Raw genomic sequence first — 25,768 nt, 5'->3', positions numbered from 1 at the left:
CATGAGCGGGGGTATGCTCAAGGTTTCTTCCTATCAAAAGTGATAGGAAGAAACCGCCTTCAGGCTTGCTCTTGAGCTTTCAGGCTGGATTTTGTCAAGCATGTAGAGACACTTTATATTGTGTGTGTCTTTTATTCACATATATATATATTATATATGATATATTCAGACTCCCCTTCTTCCCTATACCTGGAGTACACCATGTGTTTGTACTCCTTACTTACATATGCTTGGACATTACTAATTCTCAGTCTGTTCCATACTTTAACTCCACATATAGAACCACAAAATGTTTTTAATGTTATGTGGGCATGACATGTTTTAAATTTAGTTTCCCAGTTCAAATTATATCACCCTCTCTTTAATATGCCGACGTTATATAAATAAAATTGTACTGTATTGCACTGAATAGCATTTTTTGGTGCATAATCCCAGCTAAAGTAAAGGTAAATATATTCAGGCGGAGCATAGACACCTAAACGTCAGCTTTGCAGCAGGGGTCCTTTTAGCTAAAGGCTAATGCTCGCTAGCTACGTGCGCAGTGTGTCAGGAGCTGAGAGACAGATATGGAGCAGCTGGCTTACTGAGAATGACCCCGAAAGATGTCAGGTTTGTTCACAATATTCTACCGATGAATGTCGACTCAGCTTGACTCATTTTTTTACGAATACGTGCTGTGTTGTTTACGTCGGCGGTTCGACACATCGGCTAAATCTTTTGTTTTTCCAGCTATGCTACCTAGTTAGCCTCTGGTACATGCTGTTGTTTTGTCTACGAGGGTTATGTTAAAGGTAACCTACGCTCTAAGTTGGCACTTTACAGGCACTCCTACAGCGAACTAAAATACATTTTGACACAAACTGAGAGTTAGACCAGAGAGTTGAAGGAATTATTTATAAAGCGTTGTACTTTCATAAGCTAGATAAGAACCGTTACCGCCCACTGCGATGTATTTTACGGAAGTAGATGTTCTAACATTATATCACCTTTTATTTTATTCTTTGTTGCTCCTGTACTAATATTAGCCAAAATACCAAGTGGCCTCCACGCTGCTGAAATTGGTCGATAACTAATGTCGCATTTGTGTTCATCTCATAAAGTAGGTAGATTTGTAAATCTGGTTTATTCTTGTGTCTATGCAGTAGATAATTTGCTGTCTGTAGGTAACTTGCCAATTTTAAGAATGATCAGTCTCCTTAATCTCCCCTAAGGGGAACCTTCAATGTATTTAACCAAGCTACAGTTTTACTCTTGCAACTCAACTAGTTTTGTCCCAGCTGTCTTTAAATGCAAAGTGTCCCTTTAATCCATCTAGTTTGCCAGTGACATAGTTTTAAAATCATGAGCTTATTTCATACTTGGATGATCATGTGGCAGCCAGGAAATGCTAGCAGCTGTCACTGACAGTAACTCTCGCACTTGTCCTTCAGCCAGCTGCAGACAATTGGATAAACTCAGGGCGAGATGACTGCAGATTAATTCAGTTTACTTAATCTGAAGATTTGTTGTTGAGGTTAGATACGTTACGGTTGAGTTGGTTTGATGCGTAGCTTGTGGATAAGAGAGTAGATAAGAGACTATCACCAGGGCCGTACTGGGGTGTTATCATGAAAACATTTGTCTGAGTGTTTACTTTTGTCATTAAGAAGGGCTGTGGTCTAATCATAACCGGGTTGTTGTGTGGATAAAATGTTGAGCCGCATCCTTGAAGCCATTGTGTATAAAATAGATTATTTACGTGTGTGCGTGTGACGGCTGAATCAACTCGCAGTTGCAGCTGTTTGACTATGGAAGGAGTGGCTCTAAGGTCAATGTTATTCACAATTTGGCACGATAAGCAGTTGACTGGTGGCGGTGGGGGCATAAGGTTCAGTGGTGGAGGTAAAAATGTGAATGCTTAAATATAAATAATTGTACATCAGTTGTCAAAGTCGGTGGCAAACGATGCAAAGTGATCTTAGTCTAAAGGTTGAACGAAACATGGGTGTAACTAACAGGCAGATTGAACTGTTGTCCATAAAGTGTCATAAATAGGCAGATGGCCTGAGTTCGTTATTTGCCTATCCCTAATTTTCTTGTAGTAACAAGAGCTGATGTAAAGATGTTTGATCTAGATGTAAAACTGCTTGTTACTTTATTAGTCTATGAACAGAAAGTTCATAATTACTATTTTATATTTGTCAATTTTAGGGCTAAAATAAGTGTTCACGACTTCATTCAGTTTTTCATTAGGACGTTTCTATATTTCTGTCACTTAATCCACATTCGATCATTTAATATACACATCAATAGATGGCAGTAGTGATGTTTTGACCCGAGTTTATCACGATGTTCATAATATGAAATCCTCAGACTGTTTTCTTCTCTCGGCCTTGGCCGTCTACAGAGATGTCCTGACGACAGCGACGTCTGACCGCTTTGACTCCCTCCTGCATCGCCCCAGCTCCGTGGGATAGGACGACCCGACCGTGCGCCGAAGGCTGTCGTCTCTGAACCCGCACCAGCTCCGCGAAAAAGCCTCCTCCGACCTCGTTCTGACAAAAATAAGAGACAATGTATTGCCTACAGTGGCTGCTCCCTGTGCTGCTCATCCCCAAACCGCTGAACCCAGCCCTGTGGTTCAACCACTCCATGTTCATGGGCTTCTACCTGCTCAGCTTCCTACTGGAGAGGAAACCCTGCACCATCTGTGCCTTGGTCTTCCTGGCTGCCCTTTTCCTCATCTGCTACAGCTGCTGGGGTAACTGCTTCCTCTACCACTGCCAGGATGCCGCTCTGCCGGACGCTGCCCACAACCCAGCGATTGTCGGGACTTAGGAGAGAGGGAGGAAGAGGAATAATGCGGAGGGGCATGAGGGGGGTGTGAAGGGTGACGGGTTACTGGATAATTACCGGAGAAAGACACTGCCATGCTGTGAGCGGGGGACGGACCACACTTTGGGGCTAAAGTGCTAAAGAGGTGGTGCTGACAGAAGACGGAAAGGGAGCGCGGAGGGGACCCAGCCAAAGACGGAAGAAGAGAGGAGCCAGTTTCGAAGGACTGTGGATGCTGTTTCGCCATGCTGTAAGGAACGAGGAAAAAAAAAAACTTGAAATGCAAAAAGGAAAACGTGTGAACGTGTGAACTCGGTGCTGAAGAAAGAAAAAAAAAAATCCACTTTCAGCTGATTTCACTCCAGCATTTCAGTGACAAATAGATGATATATAGCGTACGCCACACGTGACATCGGCCCAAAGTCACCGCTGTGTTCAAGTATTCCGGCTCCCGACTCGCCCTCTGACGCGTTTACTTCCAGGAGCGGCTTCACTTTTCCCCCAAAACATCGTTTTAGAATGAAAATATTCCGCTCTGCAAACTGCCAAAATTTACTTAGACCCCTTCTTAAAAACTGCACGTGCGGCCATGCAGTATTACGAAGTAACAAACAAAGCCGGCGTCTCGGTGAGGAGCCGCCACGACGGTCCCACGCGACCAAACTGGGACGCCTCCGTGGCCCTGCACACGTAACGCTCAGCAGTGAGAGCACACTGACACTGGACAATCAATGACTATGCTGTGAATAATTCCTCCGTCGCCGGCGCGCCACGCGAACGCACCTCTGAACGGTGCGACAGTGCTGAGGAACTGTCCTGTCGTTATGACCCACTGTGCTCTGCAGCTGCCCCCCTTTTCCACGTCATCTCGTCTCCCCTTCCCATCAGATCTGTGTGAATGTCCCCTACTACCAGACTCGTAATCCCAACTTTGTCTTTTTTTTTTTTTTTTTTTTTTTTTCCAGTTTCTTTTTCTCGTGCATGGGTTTGCGGTTGGTTTGTCCTTAAGTTAGGTTCACACATTTTAATGAATTAAAATAAAAAAATGCTGAAAGTATCCAAAGGGTAGAAAAGTCTGGATGTGCGGTTGCGTGCAGGGTGAATGGAAAAAACACTTTTGTGTAATGTGAGATAGGTGTGTATTTGTTGTGATCATGACATGCTGGTAAGTGTAAAAAAAAACAAAAAAAAAAACGAAAGCGGTGACCCAAAAGGAAACGGGATGATTCCAGCAGCAATAAGAAGCGCAGAGTGCTGACTGAGGGAATGAGGGAAAATCGACCCAGAAGTTTTCTGGTTGTGTGAGTTTCCTTGTGTGTCACTGCTGTAAGTGTTATATTTAGCTGTCAGACACAAGCTGAGGTGTTCTGTACCTATTGGCGTGTGTGTGTGTGTGCGTGTGTGTGCAGCCTCCCGTCGCAGTGCTTTCTCACTGCTTCATGATTGCTTTGGTTTTAATTTAAATAAAGTTTTCCCTCTCAACGTGTTAAACCGTGTGGAATTCAGTGTTGTATCAAACATTAAAACTGTGTTTGGGGAATGAATTTTCATTTCTGAGTAAAAGGTTTTGCATTAGAATTTACTTTGGACACCATCTGTGTTTTTTTTTTTTTGGTTTTTTGTTTTTTTGGTCATTCTGCAGAATTACGAGGAGATTAGCAGGAAACTTTTAGACCTGGCATTCATGTGGATGTTACTTAGAAATGTACCACCCACCCAGAGCAGAGCAGACCAGATCACACAAAAACAGTCCAGGAACAACAACAAAAAATAACATCCCCTGCAAGCTTAGATCTCACCCTGCTATCTAAAAAGGTTTATATAGGTTTAAATTATTTCTTTAAAACACGTTTTATTGGTTTTATTTTATTTTATTTAACCATTATTTCCGTTGCCTAAAATTTAAACATGTATTAGTTTTACTAAGATATTGTCAGTCACACATGAAGGACTTTGATTTGGGTAGAAATTGAATTGATTTTCACTCACGTACCTCTCAGGGTGACTGGTAGCAACTTTGTGTAACTTTTAGTCCAGCTTTTGTACCAAATATTTGCACAACTACGTCTCTCATCAGCCTCAGGTCCTTTGAGTTTAGTGCAAATTAGCAAACGTTACCGTTCCAACACAGCTGATGTTGCTTATATCCCTTCATTACTTTCTTCTTCCAAAACATTTCTCGATACCGCAGCTGGAAAAACTCCCAAAGACGAGCAGATTATTGGTGTTCGGTCTTTAACTCCGAGAGTTTCACAGTCAAAACTAAGAATGTTGACATGTTGAAATGTTTCCTCTTAAAGTTCAAATCCTGAACCACCTGTTCGTGCAGGAGGAGGCTACACCAGAACATGCAGAGAACCCAGTTAAGACCTGGCTCTGGTTCTTGTTGATATGCAACATTTTTAGGTTTTATGGGCTAATCTGACTCAGCATCTGATTATTTAGAAAAAAACAAACAAAAAAAAAACACTTACATTTTCTTCCCGTGCTGCTCTACATTTGAACACTGTAATGAGATTTTAATGGCGCGGTGGAGCTGATTCGTGACATGGTTTCCACCATGAGAGCCTTGGTATGCTGAAAATGTTGATTTAATTCTTACATTTGTGATGAAAGAGTTATCATGAGGCTTTTTAGATTTAAAAAAAAAAAAAAAAAAAAATCTTCCCAGGACATTTTATTGACCTCACAAACAGTCCTTAAATATCCCAGTAATGGATGTCGCAGGTCATTTTAACCGCAGCCAAATCTACTCTGTGGTGAGTGAAAGCATCCTCAGTTCAGGGAACTTCTCAGATGTCAGTTCACCTGATCGGCCAACAGAGGGCGGCACCCGTCTCTGTTTCTGCGATCGCAGTAGAGTAGATTGAAAAGGAGAGAATGATATCAGAATATTGGCTAAAACATTTTAATGATACAAACTCATTTTATTATCACAATTAACATGATTTCAAGTTATTTATAAAATCTCTTCATCTTCCAGACGTCGCCCACACAGATTATCCTGACTTTAAGTCCTTTGATTGAGGCTTAAGACTTAAACTGATGCTGAGTGCTCATCTTTTTGAGATCTTGTTTGCAGTTTGAAGAAAGCACCCTTGATGGAAACTCTGATAAAAACAATATGACCACAATATCCACACCCGTCCATACATTCATACACTTCCAATAAACCAAACCTGCAGCTTCGTCTCGTCTTCGCAGCGGCCCTGGACACAAGTAGCAGCAGCAGCTTTAAGACGCGATTGCTCTAAAAACAAGACGGTAACTGGGAAATAAATCTCACCATAATGTGAACTTAAGTCTGTTGGTTTTACATTGCAACGACTCTTATTTTAATTCTTAAAGACCTCAGTTATTTCACATTTTAACTTTGATTTGATGTATGATTTATAGCAGGGAGTCCTGTTGCAGAGTTTGCACGATTTGTTGTTAAAGGGTTAGGGTCACCAATTTAGCCAGAAAAACTGGCACAGGAGAGTTTTTAAATACTTTTCTTTTTCTTTTTTTAAGTTTTGTGAAAATGAATAAACTGATATTTGAACTGAACTTGCTGTCTAAAAATCAGATTTATTGTTGTTTTGAAGGACATAAGATACCTTGCTTTTAATTCGTAATTCATTTACTTCTTTTTTCCCTCTTTCTTCACTCATGCATATTTGTTTAACGTGAAGGTTTCCTTATGGTCAAATCAGACTGGATCATTTGTGTTTCCTGCATTAAAACCATCATGTCATGCACTAGTGCACCATTGTGGGTAATATAGTGACCTCGTCCTATAAAATAAAGTGATAAAATGGCTATACTTTGTATTGCGTAGGGCTCCAGGAGGGTCACAAAATATTTGGTTGATTAGACATTTTTTTTTTTTTTTTTTTTTTTTAATTTCCCCCACAATTTTCCGACACGGTCACCCTACTGTTGCACATGTTTGAAATAAAAATTGAATATTTGGACCTGTGCATTATTTGAATAGCATAATATTGAATGCAAAATGATGATTATAATGTATATTTATAAGTAGCACTAGGCCGAGTTTATTATAGAAGAACATAGAGTAGGTAGGGGGTCCCTACTTAATCTCTCTAATTTTTGGGGTCGTTGGCCCGAAAAACATTGAAGACCCCTGTTGCATTGCATATTGATTGTTACCTCTTTCAAAGTAAAACTATGCACATACTGTATGTACTGCAAATATCAACCCTGGCAATCCACACTCTCGTCAGCCACGAACACACAGATGCTCCACTTTCCACTTTTTCCCACACAACAACAGCTTAACACAATAAGAAGATCTCTTAAATGACGATTCCCAAAGCGGTTTGGACTACAACCCTTTGACATTTTGGCTGCTTTCTGGAAATATTTCAGAAGCCATTTTGGATTTATTCAAACTATTGTTGAAACAAAAATTCAAACTAAAAGAAACACGAATCCTCATATTCATAATTTGCTCCTCATTGTTTCTCTTAACCACACTGCAGCGGCATGTAAAATAATAATAATTATGTAACATATATATCCTTCATTTCTCAAATAAAACAACAATGCCGACTGGTTGCTGACTGCTGCACAAGATCGTCTTATGAGGTTAAATAATAAGTGGTACTGCGGCAGATCTCCTTTAAACAAAGCTCCAGATAGCTGACGCAAATAAATTCAAGTTCTCATAATGCAGGACGAAGCAAATATCGGAGCCTTGGAGCAAAAATCATCGACGAACGTCAGTGAGCGAGAGATCCTTCCAGAGAAAAATCACCATCATTGGATCCTCCTCTGCTTAAGCAATTTCCCCCTGGGATCAATAAAGTAATTCTGATTCTTTCATTCCTTTGGTATCTGCAGAGTTGCAGAAGAATCAGATTCTTCTTTGATGAGAAAATCAAGGTTTCCCAGAATGTAAGATGGCTCAGGTTCGTGAATTTTTTCTCCGGCCTTGAGAGTCGATGTGTTCACGGTCTCTGTTTATTATAAATCCACAATAGTCTCCTATAGAATGGTAATCTCAGTCTCTTTGTTACGATAAGCTTCCTCCTCCATCTCAATGTACAGCTGGTCCATCCTCTGGAAGGCCTGGTGTCCTTTTTTACCTGCAGACGCACAACAGGGAAATGTCACTACATTCACAAAGCACAAACAAAGAATGTGGACCAAAGTTCTATACAGAGGAGTCAAAGCATGTTAATATATATAAAACACAAGTCAGCACTTAAAGACAAAGAAGAGGTGATTTATAAGCAAACGCTAAAATCTTAAAATCAGTCCTAAAACATATTGGGAGCCAGTGAAGGGAGGACTGGACGCGGAAGATGTGATCTTGTTTGCATGAAAGGCAAAAACTGCTAGCTTGACATGCTACTAGTCCGGCGGATGAGATCAGATAAAAACACGGATGACCCTTTCAAAATCTTTAAAAAGAAAGACTTGACATTGAATCAAAGTCTCAGCTAGAAAAAAATGATTTAACCACTGTATTGTTCAGTTTTTAACCTCCTAAGACCCTGCGTCCTCATATGGGGACATTGAGTTTTAGGTTTGTGGCAGCTTATTCTGGTTCATTTAAGCTTTTATCCTTTTAACTAGATACTAGTTGGTGTAAACACATGATAACGGTCATTTCAGTGGCTTCATTCTTCAGCTGATCATCAAGATTCAAAAATGTTATAATTGAAACTTGTTTAATCCCTGTGTCCACACATGAGGACATTTTTCTTTCTTCTAAAAACTACTTCCTGATTAATTTTTCGTTTAATTTTTATCCTTAGGTCCTACTAATCCCAAACAAAGAGAAATGGAGAAATTAAAAATGCACACCAAACCAAAGGTCAGGTGTCAGGAGGCTGAAATCACTGTCCATAACCACACCCAGGTAATAATATATAAAGACAATAAAATAAAACCACATAAATTAATAAATGATGAGCTCCTGAAAGAAGAGTAAGACATGTTTGTACCAAAGGAGAGGACCGTCTCTCTGGCCGCACTTCGAAGATCTTCGTCCTCTGATCTCCATAAATCTGCTATGTGGTCCACGCTCTCTGCCGCCTGACAAACACAAACAGACAGAGGATTGTGTATGAAACCGTGCTGAAAGCTGCTTCTGTGAGTGATGCCGTGTCTGCTGAGCTCGTGCAATACGTGCTACTCACCCTGAGGCATTTAAGGGCCAAACAGGAGCCGTGCTGGATGTGAACGTCAGTGCTTTTCAGACTCTCTGTGTAGTAAACCAATGCCTGGAGAAGAGGATGAACACAGAAACAAAAGAGAGGTGATACTTTTGTTGTTGTGTGTTGTGGCAAAAGTGGACGAGACGAAAGAGGATGTATGGATGATGTGTCAGAGAAGACTGAGAGACCATATGAGCTAAAGTTTTGAGCCAAACAAATATAATTTCTACAAACAACACAAAACAATGACGGCTTTAACTGGATTTTTGTGGTAGATCTTCAAATCTCATATTCTTGTAGGATGTATTTCTGTGTCTAAATATTTATGTCAATAAATGTTAACAGTGTCAGTGTTGTGCACTGCAAGAGCCAACGTAAAAGTTCTTAAAAAAGTTTCCTAGTCTCTGAAAAAGCATCCTGTATTTGGTTTGATGTACCTTGCTCCTGAAGGCCTTGTAGCCGGAAGCTCTGCTGATGCAGTTGGAGGCAGCTTTGCAGACTCTGTGGTTGGAATCGAGCTGCAGGTCGGCAAGAGTCCGCAAGGTTTCTCTTAGTGGGAGGAGCTCCGAGATGCTCCGCCCCCGTAGTTTGTTTAAAGCCCGCCTCCGTTTGGGGCTCTTCAGGGTGGACAGGATGTACTCTGAAAGACACAAGGAATGATTGGGTCATGGATGAAAAATGAAGCCAAAGCCAAGTGTGAAAAAAAAGCACTTCCTCAAACGACCACTAGAGGCTGGCTCCAACGGTGAGTCCATCCCATAGACCTCCATGTTAAATTGTCCAACTTTGCAACAGAAATGTGTTTAAGATGAAAACATTTTTTTTTTCACCCAGTAAAATTTTTATCTAGATGAACTTTAATGCATAATCAAGGAACTTCAAAAATCTCTTCAGAATTGTATAAGAGACATCTTTACATTTCTTGACTTTGGAAACAAATCTAGGTTTAAAAAAAGTTTAATTCTGTCTGTGCAACACATTAACAGTTTATGATGCACTAGGACAGGGGTCTTCAACGATTTTCAGGCCAAGGACCCGCAAACGTTGGATGGAGAGATTAAGTAGGGACCCCCTACCTACTATGTGTTCTATATTAAACTTGGTCTAGTGCTATTTGTAAATACTATTATTATCATATTTTTTTCGTTCAATATTAAGTTATTCAAATAATATACAGGTTCTAATATTTTTCTTATTTCAAATACTTGCAACATTAAGGTGGTTATGCAACTGCCATAAACACAATAAATTAATATAAAATACACATTATATATTGTGCCTTACTAAAATATGTTAGATTCATGTTAATGTATATTTAAAGAAATTTAAATTTGTGGGGGAAAATTAAAAAATGTATAAAAACATCTAAACAACCAAAGATTATCCAACCCCCCCTGTAGTACCTCCACGGACCCTCTAGGGGTCCCGGACCGTCTGTTGAAGACCTGTGCACTAGGACATTAGATGTAGCATTTCTACAACTCCAAATAGAATATATAGTAAAAAACATCTAATCTTTCTGGCACTCTCTGTCTGACTTATGCCGTGCTGAGTTCACCCACCCAGAGTTATTTCTGCCGTTGTACATCCTGGATTAAATTAAGCACAGAAACACTGTGTTGTTATTTTGGCAGTTTTGTACGTGGCGTGCAAACCAAACGTTTAGCAGTTTAATAACAGATGACATGTGTTTACTGAGGCCAAGTGAAGACGGAGAGGCAGTGAGGGAGGATGTATCCTCAGTATTTCATCTTCATATTTTGGCACCAACATGAATCATGTGGTTGTTGAAGCTTTATTGATCCTTCACTGGGAGCATCAGCTGCACAAACCCAGTACTTCTATATTTGTGAGGACTCTCATTCTTATTTCCAGGCCCCTGCGCTAACCTGAACTGCTCAGCTCTAACTTGAACCAACTCTAACCCGAAGCCTAAAACCCAGGCCTGAAACCTCACACAGTTCATCTGAGAGTCCTCGCGTTCCATGAATGCTCTTGCAAGATTTAAAACCCACAACTGTCCTCACAAAGATACGGCAGAAGAAAAACACACCCAGTTTGTTTGACGAGACCATTTGGATGTAATGTTAACAGATGGTCCAGATGCCATAAGTCTGCTGAAATATCTGGAATGTTTTCGGATCATAAAGCCGCCTAGTGGAACGATTACAACACGGCATTCCTCAAATACACAACTGGTGGCGCCATACACAAACTTCAGAGATGCCTGTCATGCGTAATACCGGCTGCCAAGTCAGCTCTATTAAAAGATGTTTAGTCGGATTCATATAAAACAAATATTGTATGTTTAGTGTCCTACGGTTGTTTGGAAGCTGGAACCAGAGGAGCACGCGTTGTGTTTTGAGTTCTGCTTCTTTTATTTGCACAACTCAGTTTCTACCAGGGGGCGTCACTAGGTTTTAAGGGCAGGGGAGGCTTAGCCCCCAGGAGATGCACAGGATGTGAGCGACTGAATCACAGAATTTCACGACCAGCTAAAAAAAACTGAGAATTTATTTATTGTTACGATTTAATTGCAACAACAAACATAAATTCCAACTGTAACTATTAATAACTGATTAACATAGAGACGTTCGCTCACAATACGATAATTGTTTCCTCTCAAATATTTGAAGTCGCACAAGCCCTGAAAAATATTATTTAATTACTTGAATTAAATTAATATTAATGAGTGGAAAGGACTGAATAAGGACACACTCTACCTTACACTATAAAGTGAAGGGAAATGGACACGTTTATGAGCATATTTAAGTGATCACATGTAATTATTTATTTAAACTCATACCCCGGCCATTTAATATTGAATTTGTCAGCACTTTTTGCGATAAATAAATAAAACTCCAAATCATTTACATTTGGTAAAGACAGTGGTGGAAAGGTTTACTTAAATACTGTATTTATGTACAAATCTGGAAATGTTTTATGCTACATATTATCCTTTTACTCCACTACATTTATCTTACAGCGTCGACACTGGGACATTTCAAGCAATATATATTTATTGTTAAGGTTTAGCCCTCGTTAAACAGTATAAACCATATATACATATTCAGTACGTTTTTAAACACAGAAGAAAAGATTTCATTTTTGCATAATAAATACTTTTATATACATATATACATGTTGCTCCAATTATTTCATAAAAAAGGAATGTGACTTTTCCAAATGAAGTATTTGTACATGGTTGCACTGCTACATTTGATTCAATAGAAGGTTTTAATAAATGTAATTTAAAAAGAAGTAATTATTAATTAATTATGCGACATTTGAAATAATTTTCTTGATTTGCATGGTTCTGAATTGTTAACAGTACCTTCTTTGGAGAGGCGGGAGATGTGCTCTCCCAGCTCCTGGAAGCTCCAGCGTTTCAGATACACTGACAGCTGGAAGAGGGTGACTCTCTCCGGGCTGCAGACCGGCCGAGAGCAGGGCAGCACCCGGCAGGATGTCTGGACCTGCTGCACGAGCTGAGAAAACACTGCAGAAGACGGAGAAAGGGGCAAATCAAAGCATTGCCTCTGACTGAATTAGTCAGTTTGACACATTTACAGTTTGCTCCTGGCCTTTGAGTCTCTGTGTTTCCCATGTGACTCTTTGATGTAACACACTGATGCTCATCATCCTCCAACAAGACGTAGATACATGAGTGTAGGGGTGTTAAGGTGGTGACGTGCTTACGTACCTTTCTCTGACTGCCCGGGCTGCTTGGCCTTCACCTTGTGTGTGTAACGCTTCCTCAGCGTTCTGGAGAAGCTGTCGACGTGGCAACAGAAAGGAGAGCTGCCGTCGTTTACACACTCCCCCCAGAACAGCAGCACATCCCTCGTTCTCTGGGCCTTAGGGAGGACTGAAGGATGAAGAGCACAAAAGTTTTATGGTTACCTTTATACAGAAAAGAGACAACACACAAAAAAAAAGCAATTGGTACTTTTTCTTTCATTCTTTTGCTCGGATATAAAGTGTGTTTTCTCAGTTTGGGTTCACTCAAATCGTCTCGCTAAACCTGTTATAAACGATTTGATGTCGTCTCAGATAACAGATGAAAAGATTTTCCACTAACTGTCTCGTGCGGAGATGCTGTCGTTCTTCTCCAGCAGCAGACAGCTGACTCTGTCCAGGACTTCAGCTTGCAGAGACATTTCCCCCAGCAGCTCCCTCCTAGAGGGGCCGAAGTCGGTCGCTTTCATCATCTGAGGAGACAATTGTGCGCAACAGTTTGATTTAGAATTACACACACTACACACAGGCTGGAAATGCTGCTTTGGCTGCCATCTAGTGGCTCCTGTGTGCTCACACAGCACAAAGTCCCCAAGATTCAACAGATAAGTCGAATTCCAATCATTTATTAGAACTGAAAATCCATTTTTATTTTTGTGAGATGTCTTTCTGTTACTTTCAAAAAAATATGTTTTCTATAACCTTAACTTTTCATGATTACACTATAAATTGAAAATGTCAGAAAGGTTGAAACTAGATTTAGTGTGTAATATGAGTTTTGTTGAAATTTATCTTGAATTAGTCGTATATCTGGACGGTTGCCACTTTTATAATACTCATTATTAGATTTCTGTCATTTCCTACTTTTATTCAAAAAGGAAGAGAGAGAAAAAGCAAGATCAGAATCACAAATGCAGCTACAAATATGACCTAAGAGTGAGTGTTACAGTCACATAATGCCAACAATCCATCATCAGATTTGGTTATATTATATATAATAATAATTATATATTATTTATGTTATTGTATATGTTTACAAGTTTATTTGTGTTGCAATCACTAGTCAGATCCAATACATTTAATATGTTTCATGCTTTACTTCCAGAACATGTTTTTATTAAAGTGTTTCCATTTGCCTTCTCCACTACTGTAAATTCTACATCTGATGGATGTTCATTTTGTTACCTGTTTTTTTTTAAAGCAATATACAATAATTCCCTTTGTATCATGGACCCCAGTTTCTCTTCCCACCTTACAATATAGTAGAAGAAGTATAAAGAAGTCTGCATCACTTTCAGGTATTTGATAAAAATTCTCAGAAGCTCAAAAGGTAAGAAAGTGTTTTCAAAACAAGCAGCCAGGGATCGAGATGCAAAAAGATTGATGTATTTTTCTTTTCAGTATCAAGTATAACACTCCAGATGACATGAGATGTGCGGTCTAATCCAAAAAAAAAAAAAAAAAAAAGAACTAACGAGGACATAGACTGTGAACGTCCTGTACCTGTAGCAGGATGCAACAGATATCCAGGTGAGTCTCCAGAGCTTGGTCTAGACTCCAGTTCCCAGAAGTCAGCGGGGTGATGACCAGCTCTTCCTCAGAAGCTGACTGGCTGTCCTGAGAGAGGATGCCGAGGCTCCTCAGAGTGCTCTGCTGGAACGAACTGATGCTGATTGATGAAAATGAAAAAAGAGAAAGGAAGATGAGTTATTTCCCGACAAGCTGGTGCCAAGTCAGTTGCTCTTTGGTGTCTCACCCGCTGTCTTTTAGTCTTATGCTGCCCAGACAGGAAGCGTCATCATCTGCATTAAAATCATGCGACAGGAAGTCAAAGCTGCCCAGGACTTCCTCAACGGCCAGAGTCTCCTCTGATGACGAGCCTCTCAGCAGGGAGAGGTCATTCTGGAACCACCGAAAGATAGAAACCGCTAACATCGTGTTTGCCCACACGTGGTTCTGTGTATAGATGTGTATAAATACACACAGGTACCTTGAGTATGGTTGCCAGGTGCAGTATCTGGTGGTCCAGGGCTCTTAGCTCCTTGTCCGAGCAGCTCTGGTCCTGCAGTGTTTTCTCCAGCTCTGCGATCAGGGCTCCCAGCCTGAGGGCCTGGGCCCTGCGCTGGACACCGCTCACCCCCGGCTTTCCCTGAGCCAGGGCAGCTCCCGCGGGGGAGGAAGGGGACACAGCTGGAGGCTGAGCGGAGGGCGTGGGCGAAGCCGAGGCACCGTCCACCTCACAATCTGGGGAGTCCTGGAGCAAATATGGGGATGTTTAAATGATGAGAGGAGGAAATGAGAGGAAAATTACAACAACAAGAGAGAATTACGAACAGAAGACACAAGACTGGATGACAGAGAGTAGCAGAGAGAAGACAGCAAAAGCTGGAGAAATGATAAGAAGACCAAAACAAGGAAATTCAATAAGTTATTATGCTGCATTAGACTGACTAAATTTTATTTCTTCCCATCAAAGACAAGTAATATGGACCAGATGTTCTTAGGCTTCATTTAAGATAACTGGATATGTCTGACTGCAGAATGTAAAAATGAAACTTTAAACTCATATACTCGATTTTCTTTCAATTCGCTGTTTATGTGAAGCTTTACAACAAATCCTGGCAGCCAGTGTCATTACGTGTCAGAGGAGTTACAGGCCACGCAGAGACAGAAATCAAAAGGTTTTGTTTTGTTGCTGTCTGAGCGATGTCACTCCTCAAATACAGTCTCCTGTCTATCTAGACTATTACTATCATGCACTGTTGAATGCTAAATGTTTGTATAAAACTTGATGCACTTTAAGTGCTTTTCACCTGCACATTTTCCTGAATCTGGGCTGTAATATCTGTCTCAGGGTCTGGTTCCCCGGCCGTGTTCTTCCTGAGGATGTCTGGAGTGCTCGACCTGCGTCAAAAGCCAGAAGCATCATCAAAAATTCTCCAGGATGATTAACATCGAGCATTACCACATTCATACATGACCAGTCAAAGGTCTGGATAAACGTTGCCACTGAATCGAATGAGAATCCAAACTTTTGGAGAAGTGTACGTGTCCTCACCTCTGTAAGGCCACAGGGGAACTGGTTTCACTGTCTTCTGGAGAGGAGGGGCTCTCTAACACTCCTCCCCACTTCTCCTCCCCCACTTTCTCATCCATACTCTTCCTCGTGTCCTGCTCCTCCTCCTCCAGAGATCCTTCCTCTCCCAGGGACAGATGAGTCTGGCTTCCTCCCAGACTGGTGCCTTGACTGTGGCTGGAGGGGTAGCTGTGAGCCCGCGTGAGACTAAGTGGGAAATTCATTTCACACAAGACAAATAAATATGATTTATATTCACATTTTTTTACTTTACAGCTTTGCTTTACGCTCATGTTTGTTTTACCATGCTGGCCTACAAGAGCTGATAGCAGCTTTTCTATTGCCACTGTCCTATTTAAGTGGAACATTAAAACTTATTTTTCAATTTAATTTTATTCTTAATTGGTGGGTAAAAAGTCTGAAAGTCACATTGTAGTTATTACTCAAGTTTTGCATAGTGTATTCTTACACTCTGTGCAGCAGAATAACTTACTGTTGACACAGAGCAATAAAACTGCTACAGATTTAACCTCCTCAGTAGGATCCCAAGAAGAATCTGTCATTTCCAGTGGTTTATCTTGCAAAATTTAACCTTTTCAAATCAATATAAGAAAGTGTACATTAAGTCATTGATCCTGGATGTAAACAACAACCCTCAAAAAGTTCTGGAAGTATTAGGATTATTTAATACCATGTAGACTTTGCGTATTATGGCATTTAAAATTTACTTGCTAATTGTGGTAACGTGTATTGTCTGCATAGCGTCCCTCACATACCTCGGGGTGTAAGGGCTATGAGGGCTGGACGTGAAGGAGGTGTGCGAAGGGTTGGACAGGTAGCTGAGCAGAGACACGCCTCCTCTGTTGTGACGGCCTTTAGACACCAGAGATGGGAGCGAACCTTCCTGATCCTGCAGCTCACGCACCATCGACTGAAGAGAAAACAAGAAAAAAGGAAGCTGTGCATCACTCTGGGACTCCTAATGTTCCTTTCTTTGCTTGTATATACACTCACCGGACACTTTATTAGGTACACCTTGCTAGTAAAAGGCTGGACCCGCTTTTGCCTTCAGAACTGCCTTAATTCTTCATGACATACTTTCAACCAGATGTTGGAAACATTCCTCAGAGTTTTTGGTCCTTATTGACATGATAGCATCACGCAGTTGCAGCAGATTTGTCGGCTGCACATCTAATTTCCCATTCCACCACATCCCAAAGGTTCCTCTATTGGACTGAGATCTGGTGACTGTGGAGGCCATTGGAGTACAGTAAACTCATTGTCATGTTCAAGAAACCAGTTTGAGATGATATGAGCTTTGTGACATGGTGCATTATCCTGCTGGAAGTAGCTGTCAGAAGATGGGAACACTGTGGTCATAAAGGGATGGACATGGTCAGCAACAATACTCAGGAAGGCTGTGGCATTTAAATCATGCTCAGTTTGTACTAAGGGGCCCAAAGTTTCAAGAAAATATCCCCCACACCGTTACACCACCAGCCTGAACTGTTGATACAAAGCAGGGTGGATCCAAGCTCTCATATTGTTTATGTCAAATTCTGACCCTGCCATCCGAATGTCATAGCTGAAATCAAGACTCGTCAGACCGGAGCAACATTTTTCCAATCTCCTATTGTCCATTTTTTTTGAGCCTGTGCCAACTGTAGTCTCAGTTTCCCGTTCTTAGCTGACAGGCGTGGCCCCGGTGTGGTCTTCTGCTGCTCTAGTCCATCTTCTTCAAGGCTGTTGTGCGTTCAGAGATGGTATTCTGCATTTCTTGGTTGTAACCAGTGGTTATTTGAGTTACTGTTGCCTTTCTATCATCTCCAACCAGTCCGCTCATTCTCCTCTGACCTCTCACATCAACAAGGCATTTTCGTTCACACTACTGCTGCTCACTGGATATTTTCTCTTTTTCGGACCTTTCTCTGTAAACCCTAGAGATGGTTGCGTGTGAAAATCCCAGTAGATCAGCAGTTTCTGAAATACTCAGAGCAGCCCGTCTGGCACCAACAACCATACCACGTTCAAAGTCACTTAAATCCCCTTTCTTCGCCATTCTGATGCTCGGTTCAAACTTCAGCAAGTTGTCTTGATCACCTCTACATCAGTAAATGCATTGAATTGCAGCCATGATTAGCTATTTTTTTAACAATCAATTGAACAGGTGTACCTAATAAAGTGGCAAGTGGGTGTATATTATACTATTACAGAGTAAATAACGTCCGACTTCTTTGTCCCAACTCTTTCAGTTGTACGTGTGCAATAGAGAGACAAATAAAAATGTTTGTATACTCACTATAAAGTATTTCTCTGTGAAGGACGGGGTGCTCGGTGCCGTCCAGCTGTAGACTGAACTCTTTCTGCTGGACACCGACTGCTTGCTGACAGAGAGAGGCCTCATCTTCTCAGCGCTGTCAAACGGGCTGCAAGTGCCAATACACACGTAACACTTAGAAACATTAAGAGACAACAGAAAATATCATCGCAAATATCTGCTTTCAACTTCATCATCACAGCGTCACATCAGCGTGATTCCCATGGCTTGTTTTAGCTACGCAGAATAATCATCTGTTGGCATTTTGTTTTTCCTTAGTGTGTCTATAAAAAGACATTTCTGTCTTGGGAGAGACATTGCTACTTGTGCATGCACGCATAGCGTCATGCTCGATGTGTATGAGTTCCTGCAGATATTCACACCAGACACGTTTTATTTATTTTCCTAAGTCAGCTTCTCCCATCAGTCTGAGCTCCGACCCAGTAAGTGTCCGTCGTCTGCTGCTCACAGCTGCATTTTTTGGTTTTGCCTAATCAGCTCCGTCACATTTGTTTTAAAAGTTTACATTTTTTAAAAGAAGCCTGCGACATGCCACTCATTTGTGTGCGTGGCCACATCGCTCTTTTGTTTTGCTTCACGACTGTGAGTCTGGCAGGCTCGCGCGTGATTTTTCAATCTTTCCAGGGAGAGCGTATGAAACGTCCCCCAACTGGCTTCTCCAGAGCCTGAAATGCGATCTGTCATGGCGTTAGTGTGCGCGGCCGTGTGTGAGTATGGTGTGAGCTCTGTGTTCAATCAGCTCGCCAACAGCTGGCTCAGGTTAGAGGTAGAGGGGAGACGGAGGAAGAGAATTAAGAAAATAAAAGCTCGACATTCTGCAGGGCGACTCGTGTGATAACGGCGCTTGGTGTTGCTTGATGCCTGGCCTTGTTTTGCAGATGTTTACGTGAGGTAAAGTACCTGGTCTGACTATTTCAGAAAGAGAAGTAAAGAAAAGAGAGGGAAAAGAAACGCCAGCAGATCTTTTATTTGTTCACTCCGTCATGAGAGGAAGGTTTCCGATGGTCGTGTGGACCAGCTGCACCTGTCATTCATGTGATTCATGCAACTTGATATCTACACGGCAGAGGGGCTGCAGGATGGGAGAAAGAGGGGCCACAATGTCAAGGGTCAAGACAAAAATTCTGACATTTTCATAAGACATTTCCATTTTTTATACTAACACAGCTGTCCACACATATTCCCACATCATGTCATCAAGTTATTGGGCTTTCGCTCTACCCTACTTCGCCTTTCCGTCAAATCCTTTCCACCGACGGAAGAAACGGCTCTGAGCCAGAAGTCACGTGGTTAAAATGTCATTAATTGCTGACTAGAACACCCGGGAATAATCTTCAGACAGAGAACCCGGATCAATAGCAAAATAACAGCTCCTAATACCAATGTAAACACTTGGCTGGAATAAAACACAGAGGTAGCAAACCAAGATTTATTCAAACAAGTTATTTCAAGACATGGCTATGTCTTGGTCATCTTCTTCTGCTTCATGAATTCAGCAAAACTGTCTCTGGCAGAGGAGATGTTCCACAGTGAGCGGTACCACTTTGTGCATGATGTTTTAGGGCATGTAAACACACATATTTTTTACAGATTCAGGGTGGAGTTATACTGTCAAACCTTATTATTTAGTTTCACATCGGAACACGTTTACTGAAGACTCTCTGTGCTTATATCTCATGGGTGAGTTGTGCGTGTGTGTTTGTGTGTGTCCGTACTTCCAGGTGACTTCCAGCTGCAGTTTAATGGTTCCCAGCTCCGTGATGTCCACCAACATCAGCTGCGGCCTCGCCACGAAGAAGTCTGCGCTGGCACACGTTACCATACCAACCAGCAGCCAACCCAAACCCTTCGCCTCTGTCACCTAAAAGAAGGGATTCAGTGGATTATTAGACACCGGTTGCACGCACTCACATAAGCCAGATATCACAGGGTTAAACATACTTCATTTCAGTTTTCAACATTAATTTAGAAGCTGCTGAGAAGTGCGGACCTTAATCTCAAAGTTGTGGTGTATGTGTGGGAGGAAGACCATCTCCTCTTCATCCCAGGACTGAGTGTCGTCTGATTCGATCTTTCCTCTGATCCTCCATCGCTGACGGCCCAACCGCACCACCACCTGGTCAAGACATGATAGCATCGACCATGACTTATTCAACAACTCAGCCATTTTTCTAATGAAAATAATACAAACTGATGGTGAGGGGTGGCAATAAAGGAATGAGATAACTAAGACTTTTAAAGATTTATTTCGATATTTCAAAAACACTGTTTATATATGTTTATATTTTCTTGTTTTCACTTGTAATAGAGTACTTAATTGTGGTAACAGTTGTACACTATCAACCTCCGCAGCCTTCAATACTAAACAGCTAGCTCTGTTTCTAACCACACGTTCATGACACAGATTTGTGATCATTAGTCTAGGACAAAAAGTTTCAGCATGTTGCATGTTATCTTGTGATTCGGTTAAAGCTCTTGAGGCCCAAATGTTGAAATTCTCCTTTTTAATAGAGTAGCCCACCTCGTACTGGTCTCCAGGGCAGAGTCGAGCGAAGCCGATCAGACCTGTGAGGGAAAACACATGTTTGCAAGATTAAGTTTCTCTGATAACCTGCACACTGCTCTGGGAATGTGGGTGGGTGTGTGTGTACCCTTCATTTTGATGTGTAGCTCTCCAAGGAGGATTTCTAAATCTCCTTCCATGGTTGACATGTCCTGCAGAGTGAAGGAGAAACAGACTTGTAATATTTTTCTTGGGACACTTTTTTTCTGAAGGTTTTTATCCAGAATACTGATCTTTCAAGCATGCATCCTGCAAATATCTATATTATTAAAGAATATGCATTAGTAAACCTGAAGTTGTGTATGAGTATTGTTCATCTATTTATGTGGCAGTTTTACTTAATACATGATTGTCAGTTTTATATAAGAAATACAGAAAATCACAAAACACTGCTTATTAAAGATTAAATATGTACTTCTCACTAAATGTTCGCATGCCATTCAATTTCTAAGATTTGATTAAAGTTGTGGACTTTTTTGGGTTGGTTCTTTTAGTACATCAAATTATCTGAATAATTCCATCCCTCCACCTCTGGATACTTGGATCTTTGACTTTAATATAGCTCTGTTTCACTGGCTGCTGGTCCTCGTAGAATAGACGCTGTTGTAGTGGTTTGGTTAAGAACATAAACAGGTGTTTGGGAGTCTTGGTGCAGCCCATTAAAACAAGTTCACACAATGAGCCAGGAGCTCCTGAGGAATGCCAGCAATGCTTTCCAGCAATTAAATCCACACTGCAGGGCAACTTCACACTTGACAGCAGAGGATAAAAGTGAAGAAACCACCAAATATCAGCTCTCGAAAGGTCCCATATTATAAATTTTTTCAACAATGTCATATAGGTGTCAGAGGTCCAACATCATTGTTTAGTGTATTACCGCAAATTCAGCCTTGGACCTGAATTTCAGCCAGTCAAAAAAAAACGTATCTCTAGTGAGCTCTAATGAGAACAGGCTGCTTCCGTGTCTGTACCTTTAAATGCTAATAAGCTGTGTCTGCACACGCCTACTCCACGCCCCTTCCGGGAAGAGGCGCTTCTTTCTCTGACGTTACCATCGTTACCATGCGCTAATGTTTACGGTGGATTTATGACTATGGCTGGTAGAGACGCTGTCATTCGACCTCACCAGTCTGAACCAGAACCCGACCCAGAAGGAGAGACCCCTGTAGAAGTTCAGAGCAGGACGTTTATGAATGGTTAGTTAAAAAAATATGTTACTTGTTTTGTTCGTATGTGTTGTTACAGTTGCTACCATGTGGCTAACGCTAGCTTTCGCTAACTGTAAGGGTAATTGTTACGGTTGCTAGCACCTTTGCCATTTGTATATATTTCCCCTCATGACGTCAAGGAGGGAAAAATCTCAAATATGCCTGTTTGAGCACGCATTCACTAAAAAGTGCAGCAAGCACGTGAAGGAAGTGACAGATTTTATTTATTTATTTTACTTCAGGGGCCTCATACACATATTACTGTTAGAAAACCTTTCTAAAGTGAATTTTGCATAATATGGGACCTTTAAGTAACTGACTCCCACAGGTGGTAAAGATATTGTTGTGTGTTTGGACTTTTTTTTACATATTACAGAGTGCTAGAGATAGGAATATGTTTACTGTATGTACCAGATGTGTATTATTGATTAAACTGTGGATGTTGCGATAGATGGTGTTTTATCCGAATGAAATAAACTTATACTATAAATTTCCACTCTGGAACATTTCAATGAAACAGACTTCCTGTATGGTATATTCATTAAACTAAACTCCACCAAAGTAAAATGACTCAAAGTGATGAATTCCTGGCAAAGAACAGTCTAACATGAAGACCAGCAGATGAAGCGGCATGTGTCGAGCAGACTGCCGCCTTCTGTGTGGGCTGATTCTGCAGGAGGTCACACAGCACAGACCAAAACTGAGAACCAAGTGGCCAATTTATGAGCCTTGAAGAATTTGTAACACTTGAGGAGCTTGTTAACACCGTGTTTAAAAACATAATCGAGGCGCATCAACTGAAACTATGTCGGTGACATTCAGAAATAGTGTCAGTTTAATTCAGTTTATTTATCTATGTAATGGCAACAACAAACAAGTATGAAACTTCTAAAGGAAGCTCTAAAGTGAGGAAAAGAAACCTTGAGTACTACACAGCCAGGTAGGGACAGAAATAAGGTGAAATGGGACAGAGAGAGGAGAAGAATGGAAATAGATGAAAGCAGATACATTCATGCATCTGGTCACAAACAAGAGATGATAGTAGGTGATGAATGAATAGAATAGACTTGTCAGCGTTTTAAATGAATGAATGAGATGAAACATTCTACCATCAAAATCCAAACTCAGAAGCAAACCAGAAGTTACATAAAGATTACATTGTTTTCAATAGGTTTTACTCAAACTCTGAATTCCGTTATTCAGTATACAATAATACAACCATAAACAACACATGATTTTTATTTTCTCTCATCTAGCCACACTATTGCTACGGCTATAATTTCCCAATCTGAAAAGTCTATTTGTCATGATTAATGTAAAAAAACAAAAAACAAAGAAACAACCTTGCAGGGCCCACATACATGTGTATGACCAACATATTTTATTTGGAAATGAAGTTTTAACAGGTCACTATACAAAACGCTAATTTAATCCACAAGGTCACTTTTGTTTTTTGACAGATTTACGGTATAATTCCTGCAAACCACTTAAACCCCAGTGGGTTCCATGTGGAGCATATTGGGGATCCATCCATAAACCTCGAAACTAGTCTGTGTGTGGTCTAGAGACACACACACAGACACCAGTGTTACTGCTAGAGGAGCTGACCTCAGTGTGAAAGGCTCAGCGGTCATCCCGTTTTGTTATCAACGTCATTCCTTCTTCAGAAGTATGACAGAAAAATTAAAAACAAACTTGAGAAAGACAACAGTCACAAACTGCGTCAGAGGTTCAAAACCTTAAGGGTGAAATAGTGAAAGACATCAAAAGATCGCTAAGTGAATAAATGAGGAGCAAAGAGGAAAAAGAAGCTGCTGACACATGTTTCGAAAGCCTGAGAAAGACGGACCACAGACAGTCAGAGGGTATGAAAGAGTCTTCAGTTGTCTGTTAATGGCCCCTATCCCCCGGGCTTTAAACACAAAAATCACTGTGGGACCATCGCTTGCATGCCAGATTATCTCATTTGGACGCATTATGACCATTAGAGGCGAGACTTGGCCCTCCGCTCAGGGCTGATGACAGATAAGTGGTTGCCACTTTTGGTACGAGTCTGTTTTAATTTACAGACTTTAGTTTACAGATTCTCTCAAGGACGTATGAAAGAAAGATAGAGGTTTTCCTCACTTCAACAGAGAAGGAATAAATGTTTTATTTTGTTTACTGCACAAATCAAATGCACCACTCGCACGTCATTATAGCAAATATTATAGTGAACAAGCATGCAATATATCAAAGTGGAATGGGCCCGATGGCTGTTGAGATGTTAGCAAAAACTTTGAATCACTTTCTTTTTCTTTTTTTCTTATAACATCAAAAGTGGAAAAGGGTAGTGTAAGTGATAATTTTATACATGGCTCAAAGAAACTAAATGATCACTCTGAACACACGTCCGATCTCAGTGGAAACAAAAGAATCCTCCTGAATATATCTGTACTGATACAGACTGGGTATTGTGTTAGAAATGAAAGGAAGCTACATCGTTTGATGAAAGTGAATTATCAACCTACAGAGGGCGGAATTCAAAGACACCCCGGAAATCAAAGGCTGGTCAATTTAGCTGAAATTTCTGTGCCGCAACTCAAAATGATACTCAGTAGTTTGTATGACCCGCCATATGCTTGTATGCAGCCTGGTTCAGTACGCGTACATGCACGTGAAAAAAAAAAAAATATATTGCCTTAATTGGACTTTAACTGGACAACTTAAGTGCATGTAAACGCGTTACTCTGACTAAAATCACAGAGCCACCAGATAATGCGATTGGAAATAGATTTTCTCCAGCATGTATACGCCTTAATTGGACTTCTAACTGGACAACGCGCGCGTGCATGCTCCACAACCGCTGCACAGGCGTGTGACCCTGGAACAAAAAACATAGTAAACAGAGCTGGTAGAAGAACTGTCTGAGGGATAACGGGCACCTTATCTGCACCAAAAGTAGCGCGCACATTACAGATGAGATTGAAAAAGCTGTACTATTATCCATCTGGTTGTTGTTTGAAATGTGCTTGTTTATTATATGACGTAATGGGGACGTGGTGTCAACCCGCTGAAAAGACACATATCGGCAACTAGTGTGGAGGAGGAGGACATGTTACCGTCAGCATGTAAACTGAGACAATGGCCGCGTTGAGAAAGTCAAATTTCGAGCATTTCAATTAAGCTGTGCATGTAAACGCACTGATTGAGCCCCTGATTGACCAGTACCTGGTAACCTGCAACCTGAAACACAATGTCCCAGAGGTGTTCCATTGGATTTAGGGTCAGGGGACCATGGTCAGTGGTGTCAGTTCTTTTATCCTTTGATGGATTACTTCATTCCTTTTTTAAATAGTGTTGGGAAACCCATCGGGACGTCATCGGTTGGATTCGGAATCTCGAAAATGAAGCCTGAAGTGGGCGGAGCCCACTTTCGCCATGTTGAATGAGCTTTACTTCGCCCACACTCAGATACTCCATATATGGACATGGGGTCGTGTTAGGGAGGAGCTAAAGCAGCCTGGGTGTTGAGACCTGCCCACCCAACTGTCCGCTACCTGTTAGCTCAGGCTACCCACTGTCACTCAAAGCGGGAACGCAATTAATTGTAAACCTTAATAAAAAAATAAACAAATGAGTTACCAGATTGTAAACATGTAATAATGCAAACTGATCCTCTGGGCAGGATCAGAGAAACGATGTTAAACACAGACACTGGACCATTCATCAATCGGTCCATGATGACATGTGCAACACTGTTTTTGGTTGTGCTGAAGCCCTCCGTGACCTCCGTCTGCTGCGCACATGTTCAGATCACACACCAGAGATATGTTTTAAAACACCAGAAGTGCAGCAAAAACACACTACCGTCTTCACGTGATG

The 25,768-nt window shown here is 41.1% G+C and overlaps 1 protein-coding gene and 1 long non-coding RNA gene across 2 annotated transcripts in view; one reads left to right on the top strand and one right to left on the bottom strand.

The window, feature by feature from the left end:
• The first annotated feature begins 485 nt into the window (after positions 1–485).
• LOC125006249 lies at positions 486–2,538 on the top strand. The gene is made up of 2 exons (XR_007112558.1): positions 486–609; positions 2,387–2,538. It is a non-coding gene; the product is annotated as an uncharacterized LOC125006249 (long non-coding RNA).
• A 1,238-nt stretch (positions 2,539–3,776) lies between these two features.
• ripor3 (RIPOR family member 3) overlaps positions 3,777–25,768 on the bottom strand; it is a 58,164-nt gene continuing 36,172 nt past the window's right edge. Inside the window, exons 9-26 of the mRNA XM_047582145.1 lie at positions 20,785–20,848; positions 20,655–20,698; positions 20,124–20,249; positions 19,849–19,994; positions 18,095–18,221; positions 16,572–16,726; positions 15,778–16,002; positions 15,533–15,623; positions 14,710–14,973; positions 14,476–14,621; positions 14,223–14,388; positions 13,063–13,192; positions 12,685–12,849; positions 12,316–12,480; positions 9,419–9,621; positions 8,964–9,047; positions 8,769–8,859; positions 3,777–7,904 (exon numbers count right to left, since the gene is read on the bottom strand). Coding sequence (XP_047438101.1) covers positions 7,804–7,904; positions 8,769–8,859; positions 8,964–9,047; positions 9,419–9,621; positions 12,316–12,480; positions 12,685–12,849; positions 13,063–13,192; positions 14,223–14,388; positions 14,476–14,621; positions 14,710–14,973; positions 15,533–15,623; positions 15,778–16,002; positions 16,572–16,726; positions 18,095–18,221; positions 19,849–19,994; positions 20,124–20,249; positions 20,655–20,698; positions 20,785–20,848 — 2,493 coding nt within the window. The 3' untranslated portion in view covers positions 3,777–7,803. The remainder of the gene's footprint in view (positions 7,905–8,768; positions 8,860–8,963; positions 9,048–9,418; positions 9,622–12,315; positions 12,481–12,684; positions 12,850–13,062; positions 13,193–14,222; positions 14,389–14,475; positions 14,622–14,709; positions 14,974–15,532; positions 15,624–15,777; positions 16,003–16,571; positions 16,727–18,094; positions 18,222–19,848; positions 19,995–20,123; positions 20,250–20,654; positions 20,699–20,784; positions 20,849–25,768) is intronic.

The sequence above is a fragment of the Mugil cephalus genome, chromosome 4 (assembly GCF_022458985.1).
Source record: "Mugil cephalus isolate CIBA_MC_2020 chromosome 4, CIBA_Mcephalus_1.1, whole genome shotgun sequence".
NCBI lineage: Eukaryota > Metazoa > Chordata > Actinopteri > Mugiliformes > Mugilidae > Mugil > Mugil cephalus.
This window is presented reverse-complemented; position numbering and strand designations above follow the sequence as displayed.